This window comes from Emydura macquarii, unplaced genomic scaffold (assembly GCF_026122565.2).
Source record: "Emydura macquarii macquarii isolate MOO-44397 ecotype Brisbane River unplaced genomic scaffold, CSIRO-AGI_Emac_v2 contig_1390, whole genome shotgun sequence".
In the NCBI taxonomy this organism is placed as follows: domain Eukaryota; kingdom Metazoa; phylum Chordata; order Testudines; family Chelidae; genus Emydura; species Emydura macquarii.
Window position 1 is genome coordinate 23,113,205 of NW_027131527.1, and position 11,333 is coordinate 23,124,537.

Here is an 11,333-nt window from a genome sequence, read left to right on the forward strand (position 1 = left end):
TTTTTAAATTGTCCAGTAGTTCAGTTTGCTTCATGATCCAAACTGAGTTTTTTTTTTTTCTAGGGTCATTGGAATGGAAAGGAAAATTTTATTAGTGCAATAAATGTGATCTTCAAAATGAATGGGATCATATATATCTTCTGTTGTAATGGATATGATTGTAGCTACACATTATTTTAAAATAAACTCGGAAAGTAGGAGTTCTCGAAATGAGCTGCATTTTAATGAGAAAAATGTGCATCGTGTGTGCGCATATATATAGACAGCTTTTTCTGGAGGAAAGGATTTAGTGAGTAAAACCTTCTCATAGGACACTGCTGTAGGTTTAAAAAGTAAGTTCCCTGTGGATAAAGGGAGAGAGAGCAGCTCTCCTGTGTTTACAAAAGGCTGTATGCTAGTATTACTGATAAATTATAAAAGTCCTCAGTGTGCACAGAAATAGCATGTAGTGGTTCAGTCAAATGACCCTAACTCTCCCTCCATTTATTCTGGTTGTTTATAAACTTAAAGGGGGACATTCAAGCCATATATGCATGTGCAGTGTCCATAGAAGTCAGATGACAGGAAGCTGATAATTTGTACCCTACTTATCTGATATATCTCTCTCATTATTGCATCACCCAAGGACAGAATGTCTAAGGGATGATATAGAATTTGATTAATGTTTGTAAAGTGCTTTTTGAGATCCTCTAATTACAGGAGTAATAGAGGTGTGAGTGTTGTTGCTCTGTCCCAGTGGTTCTCAACCAGGGATACATGTATCCCTGCAGATAGCCGGAGGTCTTCTAGCAGGGTGGATTGGTTTAAATCAAGGCAATTTAAATCATTGATTTAAATCAAGTTTCCCACTGATACTTCACATATTTCTTAAACAATGGTGCAAATCTGATCACTAAAACATGTTAATTTATTCAATTCACTACAACATTTTACAACATCCAGGAGGGTATACTTTGTGTAATTTTTTAGATAACTTGATTTTTATTAATTTAGGAAATAGTACATAATACTCATTATCTGTGTCAAGCTACAGATGCAGCACCAGTACATTAGGAATGGTAAGAACTAAATCACACACACAAACATAATAGCTCTTTTATTTTATTAAACTAAATCTTAAATGTTACATAAATGTTTCACATTTGCAATTGCAGCAGTCTTTTGAGTTGCTGGCTGATGGCTGTCCTTAAACTCTTAAATTTTCAAATTTTATTAACTCTAACAGACAAGTCATCACAACACTAAACATATGCTGTCCTTAAACCTTCTACAGCTAGCTTTCATCTTCCCCACTCCCACTGTCATTTTTATTCATAGACTGAAACAGAAATACGAGTTTTCCTGCTTTTTCAAACTCCCAATCAATTTCTTAGCTTTGAGTGAATAATACCAAACAATGAAAATATTCTTTCTGTGCCTGCAGAGGAAGCTACTGCTGTGAAAAGTTGGCTTAGCAACTGAAGGAACTCTGTTTCGAGGTGCCCGACTAATGATCTCCACTAATTCAGGGGAGTGACTTTGTTCAAAACATCATCAGTTAACATGTACTATTTAAATGGTTCCGCTCCAGCCCTGAAATTTATTATGACTGACATAACTTAAGAGTGATTTTGAGATGCCCATGCCATGGCAGCATCATCTTCAGAAGTTAGGCATCTACCTTTATATCTGGGGTCGAGAATGTTCACAAGAAAATGAGGTGGAGTTAGTGCTTGATCCATCCGCTGCTTTATTGCCTGCAGTTTAATTTTCTGGTGAGATTTCTTTCTTGAATGTCTCTTGAAGTGCCTTCCAAATTTCGACAGCATCAGCAATGCAGCAACAATTTCTTTGATATTTGTTTAAGGATATGGATATAGGCTCCAGTATACTGAGCTATCCTCTACATTCCTCTTTAAGCCAATGTGAGATACTTCCATCTATTTTATCATGGTTTTCTTCACAAAGTTTTATGAGAATAGGCCAGTTCTTAAAAAATTGTTCAAAACAATCAACCACAGAATTCCGTCGAACATCTTGAGGAGAATTAGTTTGGATCCTCCTGCTCTCTTCAGTGAAGCTGAAGCAAAATGGTTGTTAACGGAAGTATTTTGCGACTTCAGCAACATTTTCTTTTATTCCTGGAGAAGACATACTTAAGTCTTTGGCTAAAAGATGCATTAAATGGGCACTGCAGCCATATGTTGTTAAGGAGCATCCTTCCGTTTCTTCTTCTAAGTATCTTCTCATCTTTGCCACATTTGCAGCATTGAGTGAATAATACCAAATGATGAAAATATTCTCTCTCTGCCTTTAAGACAGTTTCTTAACTAATTCCTCTGCCTTGCTTGGCCCAGCTCCACCACCACATATGCACAGAACAACAACAATCGTATCCAGCCTGTGTCTTTCTTTGCACATGTGACTTTAGTTTGCTGAGAAACAGAAACTGAGAGCCCAGAACTTTCAAGAAGCAAGAGCTGCTAGTTAGACTGGACAGATTAGAGAACCATTAATTCATTTTTTGAGACTGTAGTGTAAGTTTAGCATGTTTGTGATGAGATTTAATTGTAACTTATTTTTAACCGAGGGAGAAATTTAGTATTTTATTGGTGATTTAAATTTAAAAAAAAAAATCTGATTTGAGAGAAAATTTTTTTTTAAATCATTGATTTTTATCCTCCCTGTCTTCTGGGGGGTACATCAACTCATCTATATATTTGCCTTATTTTACAACAGGCTACATAGAAGTACTAGTGAAGTCAATACAAACTAAAAATTTTTACAGACAAAATGACTTGTTTTTACTGTGTTCTATACTATACACTGAATGTAAGTACAATATTTATATTCCAATTGATTTATTTTATAATTATATGGTAACAATGAGAAAGTAAGCAATTTTTCAGTAATAGTGTGCTGTGACACACATTTGTAAATTTTATGTCTGATTTTGTAAACAAGTAGTTTAAGTGAGGTGAAACTTGGGTATGCAAGACAAACCAGGCTCCTGAAAGGGGTACAGTAGTCTAGAAAGGTTGAGAGCTACTGTTCTTTCTCATGTCCAATATTTATTTTGCTGAAATGTCAGCAAAGACAAGTCATAGTAAAGGCTTAATATTAGGAAATATAGTTTGTATTTAACTTGAATCCAAAGGTCTTTTTGGTACTAAAAAATCCAAAATAACCTTTTAAAGCAAAGCTTTGGCAAGATAATGCAAATGTGTACAGGGAATACTATGATGATGAAATACAAATTAGAGGACAGTATGCTAAACCACTATGGCACTCACCAGAGCTAACAGAAATCTTTCTTTTCCACCTCTGTTCCCAAACAAAATATATAGCTAAGTCCCAAGGTAAATGGCTTGATGGTTAACATGTAATAACTGTGGCTATAATCCAAGGTTACACATAAGCAGGAAAACATTTAGGATATGTACCTCTTTTGAAATGGTCACTTTCTCAATAACAAATATTTTATAACTTATCCAAAACTGTGTGAAACATAGTATTTGGTCATAAAGTAAAAACAGAATCTTCTCACTAATGCAGAAATAGATCCATGAACTGTTTGTATCCTTCGTAGTTTAAATGTTTTCTGCATGGAAGGGATAATATTTTTGTAACACAGAAACTACACTTGTTTTCCTACTTAAATGCTGTCATGAAAGCCACTTTCAAAAACTAGATCTAACAATCTATATGTTCTTATATAAAACACTGAGAGTATATTACCCTCATTACTGTGTGGCAGGGTTTGTTGGTGGTTTTGTTTCTATTTTTCACTCTCCCTTCCATCCCCACACTCTCACCCCCTGCTTCTTTACCTTCCTTAAATGGCATGTACCTAAGGAGCTGGGAAGGGATTCCTATGTACTAATATGCCACAACTGCTAGATCATCACGCAGATGTGCTTTAGGCTGCAGTGCCATAAGTAAGCTGGGAGCAGAGGTCAGCACTAGAGATAACCATTATCTTTCAAAAGACTGAACATATAGAAGCTGTTAGGAACAATTACTGTCTGTCCTGGTTAAGTGTGACACTTTTTCGATGGTATCTGGAAATATTAAGCTTCTGCCAGAATCAAAGGCTTGACTGGAACCACTGTAGGTTGATTATTTTATAGCCATTCCAGATCTCTCATTTGTTTTAGGTAGTTAGATTTAAAATATGCCCATCTGGAGCTCTGGGAGCACATGCAGAATATTAGCACACATGTTCATCTCCAGTAGATCACAATCCAACAACTGAAATAACTCACTCTATCCACAACCATCTCCCACCATTAAACAATGCCCAAAAATTAAGGTATAAGAACATCCCAAACTAAAAACTTCCACAAATCCCCAATCATCTCAACCCTTTCCCACCCTCCATAGAAGCTTTATGAAAACTTATGGTCTTTGCAATAGGTAATCAAACTCAAGCTCTGGCAGACCAAGGGTTCCAAAAGAGAGGATACCTCACTGAAAGTACCCTGCCAGCAGCCACCCTCCAAAAAGAGGATGGTACCTTCAAAAGGCCTTCAGCTGATGTGAACTGTTAATGTATCTCATTTGCACCCTACAAAAGTTAATAGTTGAGGTAGTGACTCTTCCCAACATTATACAAAGTAATTGTACATTATACAAAGTAATTGTGATAATGCACTTAATTTTTTATTGTTGGGGTTTTATTTTACAGTAATTGTACTTGTCTGATCATCCCTGCTTTCCATTTCGTACAAGAACTCACCCAAACCTTTGAGGTTCAAAAATTTAAGTTAATTTTTTCCTGCTCCTTAACTCTGACATGCATCCACACAACTGGATGCTTTTGCAGCCAGAAGCTGAAATTCTGAAAGAGACTAGTTTCACATATTTCCATCTTAGCTGAAAGCAGGAAGTATGGAAAGCTATCAAAGTAAACTTTTTCATGGGCTTCCCTGCCAAATTTTCATACCAAAGAGGGTTTTAATAAGCATCTCAACCACAAAAGCTCTTGAGGTTCAACCAGCATTACTTGAAAGGCATTAATGCAATCTCAAAAGGACAAAGCAAAATACTATTACTTTAACCAGCATTTGAAAGAACTTCATAAAGCATTTTTCCTTTCCTATAGTAATTTCTCTTTTCCTATTACAGGTGGAAGTGAAGCCATATGTGTTGGATGATCAAATGTGTGATGAATGCCAGGGCACTCGCTGTGGTGGAAAATTCGCTCCATTCTTCTGTGCCAATGTTACCTGTTTGCAGTATTACTGTGAATACTGCTGGGCAAGCATACACTCTCGTGCTGGGCGAGAGTTCCACAAACCACTGGTGAAGGAAGGAGGTGACCGGCCACGCCACGTTCCATTCCGCTGGAGCTGAACCCTATGCCTAACCCAAGCAACAAGTACTGGAGTAGATAAAATCGAGGGGAAAAGAGAGCGCTGCCTCCGGGCTTAGTGTTCTGGAAATCTGTGCATTCATCCTCGACTTTAACGAAGATATGGGTCTTTTTATTACTATTATAATTATTATTATTATTATTATTTACAGTCATTACTGAACTCAGTGTCCAGTATAATACAAACCGGCAGAGTGTAACTGTACTGATTTTGCACTTTGATTCACACAAACATCTGCTTGGTACCTTAATTTCCTACACAAGACTTGTCACTAGTGACATTACGTAGACTGCCATTCTCATCAGCCACCACTGGGTTGATGTGTATGTGATGAAGATTTTTTTTATTATAATTATTTTTATTTTTAAACTGGAGCATGCACTTATTTTCAGAAACTTAGACTTGCCCCTAGCAGATGACTTACCAAAGGTAACACTCACGAATAGGTGGCAAATGTAGCAAAAACTTAAACAGATATTCAGCAATCATTAGTTTGGGTCATTTAGAGGTAGGAATAACCCTTAAAGAAAATAAGCCTTTAGTTGCTCTCCATTTTGACTTGTAAGGATGATGATACCTCATAAGCTGGGTCAGACTTTTTCTTTGTTTTGCTGAGGGATTTTTGTTTTGTTTTTTGGGTCTTTTAGTGTTATGTAAATGTATGCTGCAATAGCTTTTGCTGCTATTAAAATGGTATTACTAATACCATAATACTCTATTCAGGCTAGGGTATCAATTTAAAAAAATGAATATGTGATTAAAAATAGAGTGGTGGCTGCTGAAAGGAGATCAGTATAGCATTCAGAAAGCTTCCAAGGAAGGTCAATATTTTGACTGCATGTTTACTTAATCAGGTTGCTGCATGCAATAAATTTTATATATGTCTAATATAAAACCTGCCCACAATGCACAAATTAAGAATCTATGTAGGCTACAAAATACTCAGTAAAGGAAAAAATGATTACTGACTGGAGGAAGGCATGCCTCCATAAATGTAATGCTTCTGAAATTAGGATCAGCCCATTACAGAATGACCTATATTACAGCAAATATAAAAAGTAGATGTAGGATATTCTTAAAACAAATTTGTGGATGGTAGATGAAGTACTTTGCGGTGCTCTGTTATATATTGTGCAATTTATTTTATATAGTAAAGTGATTGTCTAGTACTGTGATCAAACTTAACTGTTAAAGCCTCTTTATCCAACATTAACACACTTTTGAGAGTTTATAACAGGCATATAAGCAAAACATGAGCTCTTCGTTACAATCTCTCTCCTAATGCTTGCACCATTTATGTAGCTGCAGACCTTGTCCAGAAAACCAAAGAGCTCATACTAGCTTACATACAATACCGATTACATAAACTGTCTGTCAAACTGAGAAACTAGGCACATTTATAAGAAAGTTAGGAAAAAGTGGGGTGCTAAAGAAATGTCTGCACACAAGTTAACATGAGATCTGCTTTCTGGGTATGGCGTTAACTCTTTGATCCCTGGATGTATCCTGTGATGCTTGAATACAATTAAGACCTGCTAACACAGTAGACATTTATTTAGCATGTCCTAAAGAACTGTAGATAATAGCATAAAAACACACTTGGTGTACTTATGATTGTGAGAATGTGTACACCGTTCTTTTTCCTCCTTTGTTTTACTGTTCTGGGGACAATCTGACTGGATATGACACCGCATAGTAGATTTAAATGTTCTGGGCTTCGTTTGTTGTGATGTCCTTGTTTGTGTCTAATTTAGTAAGGTTTTTTGTGTCAACGTGTAGTTGCAATTATTGGCTTTGAAAGAAACTTTTCTGTTTTTGAAAAAAGAAAAAATAGTTTTTTACTGGTTTAAAATGCTTATTATAATTATCCCTTTCAAGGTTACTTCTGGGCTTTTTTGTGATATTGCTTTTTCCAGCCCAGATGTCTTTTTTTTTTTTTTTTCATCTGTAAAAGACATTTTGTTATGCACTACTTTTTGTATCTAGACAGTTTTCAACAGTTGGCCAATGATTTTTTTTTTAAAGAAAAAGGCATGCTTTCTGACTGACATGATCTTTTGCAATACCTCAATTTTGAAATATAGGAAAGAAAATGATATTTTCTAAGTAAGTTTATTCAGAAAAATATATATTAATTTAATTCTGCAAGAAAATGATTTAACAGATGGGTAACTTTATTTTTTTCATGCTTATTTGCGTTTTTTGAAAATGAAGAAGTTAGAGCTTTATAACTGTAATATTAAAGATCATAGCTAACCTACAGAAACCTACCTAATTATGTGAAAGAAGTAAACGTTTTTGAAGAAATTCCCCTCTTTCATGTAGACACATACCCCAGAGAGAGAGAGAGAGAGATGAAGATGTACAGTACAGCATAAAGTTGGATTAAAACTAAACAACAAGTTGTCGTAAAGAAAAGATGTAAACAAACTCCATTTGGTGCTGAAAGTTGTGGATAGAAGGTGAAGAAATATTTTCCCTTAATTTGTATATTTATAATCAAGTGTGATTATGCACGACTGACCAGAATTGTGAGAGTTCTTCTGTTTGTATTTTTTTAAAGAGAACTTTTTTAGTTTATTAAATTATAACATGCTCCCTTTTGTTTTGTAAATGAATGTGCCCCTGAGTTATTAATGTTATATTAAAAGAGGGTCCTTCAAAAATATTTTTTAAAATAAGGTGTTCTGAACTGCAACTTGACTAAGAAGCCCCTGGGTACAGCAGGTCCTATTGTGGCCTTTTCTGTTGTGAGACTTGAACTAGTCGATTTTTTTGAAGGCTAACCTAACCTCGACTATTTGTTGTTACGTGCAATACTGTTTGTACTGTTTGTATAAAAAAAAAAAAAGAAAAATGAAAAGAAAAAAGGCATAAATCTTTATTGCAGATTTATTTTCATTGCAGACTTTAGACATTGTGATTCACTAAGATCATTTTTCTACTGTCAAATATGTACCTTTTCTTCATGCTGGTATATTTTCAATAGTAATGTAGCCTTTGTACTGAGACAAATTTTCATTGTTATTTTTAGAAAGATTTTTTGCTAAGAAAAAAATTAAACATATTTACATATTTTTCATTTTTATTTCGTATTTTCTTTAAGGAGTGCTTTCTCAACCATTAATATAGTTATTTCTGGGAGAGACTTTCATATCTGGTCAATGTCATTAATATTATTTTGTATTTTTACTTGGAATAAATTAATTTTATGATGCTAATTCTTTAAAAGTTTATTTTTTTCATTTTCAGTTATTTTTGAAGCTAAAACCTTTGTAATATTGTTACTAAAGTGTCTAGTTTTTGAAATGCAAAGCTTTATGTATTAACTTGCTGATGTGGTTTACAATAGTGTGGCAATGATGAAAATGGTTGGTTATATAAAGTGATTGGAAAATGTAATGAGTAATTGGGCAATAAAATGACAGAATGAAGCAGAACAATGATGTGATATTTTAAAAAGCCTTTTCCTTTATCAAAATGAGTTAGGGAGATTATAGGGATGTCACAGTACCAGTTCACTTTCTAGATTTATACAACACCAGTGCTGATGAATGCTATTGCTATTATAATGAACTAAAATCTATTAAGATAATGGGTTTATGACCCTGTCTGTTCAGCATAATGCTCCATAGTTTTTTATCATTAACTTATTTAAATTCTTCTTTCAACAGTCTGTCTTCAGTTGAATGTCCTAAAATCTGCCTCATCCCCTTTCAATGTGTTCTGCCACCATCTTTGTTTGTTTGTTTGTTTTTGTCCGTCCCCCTTGCTGAATAACTTCCTTCTTTTCATACATTTTCATTGATGACACGGAACAGACATAGGAGAAGTAAATGTGTTATACAAGTCACTACATCATTTACCAGTGGAGTTACCACATGTTGTTGGTAGTCACATAGTTAATGCAAAATAATGCATGTCATTTCCTGGTAGCAATGCAGTAACCCATATCACCACTACATCTGACAATTTAGTTGGTTCCTTCGTCTTCTCAATTTTTCTTTACTTGTCTTTTTTTGTCTGTGTTGTTTTATTCTCTTGCATATGCAGCATCAGTGGCTGCCATGAAAGCATCTCTTCACTTTCTCTTCACCTCTGCTCACCTACCTTTCCCTTTCCCTATTCTCCTGGCAGAACCCACATTCCAGAGTCAGTGACTGTTTACTCTGGTGCCTAAAAACAATCCAGATTGAAACTGGTGTTGTGTAAACAGGGCATACAATGACCTTCTCTGGATAGATCAGTTATTTCAACTGGTTTATTGATGACCTTTCATAACTACTTTATGCCAGTGTGATAGAGGTCACCATAACTTGTAGAAAGAAATGTGTCCAGAGTTGGGCCATTCTGTGTATCCTCTGTGTATTCAGTTCCATAAGTAATAAATAGATTAGATCACTAGAATAGTGAGGTAAAATTTACAGTCAAATTAGGTACTACTGGTTGGAATACATACAAATTGCAAATATAAAGGAGATTAAGGACTGAAAGGGGAATAAAAGAATTTCCTAAGTGGTACAAAGTTTATGCTTAGATTTCTGCCTACATGCTTGTGCTTTATAGTCCCCTAGCAAGGAATAGGGTGAAACAAATAGTATTGCAAATATGCTGTTAGCAAATAACTTGCTGATTCACTCTCTGTTAGAATAGTTTTTTAAAAAAGCGCTTAACTGGGAAAAGCTCCCATGTTAATATTTCAGTATTGTGACATCTCTACTTGCAAGATATGAGTGAAAGATTAGTCACAGATTTGTACAAATGTCTTTTATTTAACCTGGCTTGTATGTAGTTGCTTTTTACACTGGTTTGTATGATGTCAGCTTTTTTATTTAACTGGACACACTTTCTTCTCAATCTCAGCTGCTATAGTGTTCTATCATACCACAGAGTATTTTATATTCATGTTGGTGACTACTCTATACCCCAAATGGGTAGCTGGTCAGGAACTATAATGATCATGTAATTCTGGCACATTTAGATTTATATGGAAGCAAAATTTAGCAACAAGTAGAAAACCAGGGTGCTACTATGGGATAATCATTTCAGCTATTTTTTTCTGGATGTAGTTCTGTTGGGGTATAAAGTATTAGATATTTGTAATTTTGCTGTCAAAATAATGGGCATAACTTTTAGAGTATTCACAGCTAAGATCTCTGTACTTGTTTTTCAGCTAACTAATTTTAAATGTACTGTATCTTTTATTACATGTTCTCTTAGATTGTTTTTGCTAGTAATCCTAACAAGGCTTCTGCCTTTTTGGCTTGGACTAATGCTTGTATGGAACTGCAGTACTGTGACTAAACATGGAGCTCAATGCTGCTATTGCTTACAACTGCTTAAACTTTGTAGTTTGGACTTTATTTTTTCTGTAATAACAACTTATTAAATCTAGTTGTATGAAATACTGACACTTGTCATCCTTTGCTTGTGCTAAGGAAAGCTTGGGAAATCTATTATGGGGATTGATAGGTTTTAAAAAATCAGAACTTGTACTAAAAATCTTTTTACATTGATTAGTTAAGCAAAATACACCTGCTCACATGCACAAAATCTATGCTTGTCAGTTATTTTTTTTCTTTTGGTGTGAGTTCCACTTCATCTTTTTCTTTCCTCTTCAAAATGCAAGTTAATTTGAGCATGTCTGAAGTCTCCCAAAATCACCCTTGAAGTGAACATTAAGGTGTTAATCTAATTAAACGAAAGCTGAATATAAATTTTTTACTTCATAACTACTATAAAGGGTGTGGGGCTTCTTGAAAGGGCAAAACACAGTTAATGTTTGACCGTATTGGTACCACATCTGTTTTCTGTATAACTCAGTTGGTACCCAACAGATTTCTTCAGCTCCTAGAAATATCACAGAAATGTAAGTAAGCAGAATTAGTTGGTTTTCCCTAGAAATGTGATTAAGATGTATGTCAATATTAAATGTTTTTATACTTATTTCTGTCAAACATGTTTGGGAGCATACAAAAT

The 11,333-nt window shown here is 34.7% G+C and overlaps 1 protein-coding gene across 3 annotated transcripts in view; it reads left to right on the forward strand.

Moving 5' to 3' along the window:
- CPEB3 (cytoplasmic polyadenylation element binding protein 3) overlaps nt 1–10,759 on the forward strand; it is a 166,498-nt gene extending 155,739 nt beyond the window's left edge. For all 3 annotated transcript variants that reach the window (XM_067552878.1, XM_067552879.1, XM_067552881.1), the window contains exon 11: nt 5,107–10,759. In XM_067552878.1, coding sequence (XP_067408979.1) covers nt 5,107–5,334 — 228 coding nt within the window. In that variant the 3' untranslated portion in view covers nt 5,335–10,759. The remainder of the gene's footprint in view (nt 1–5,106) is intronic.
- The last annotated feature ends 574 nt before the right edge of the window (nt 10,760–11,333 follow it).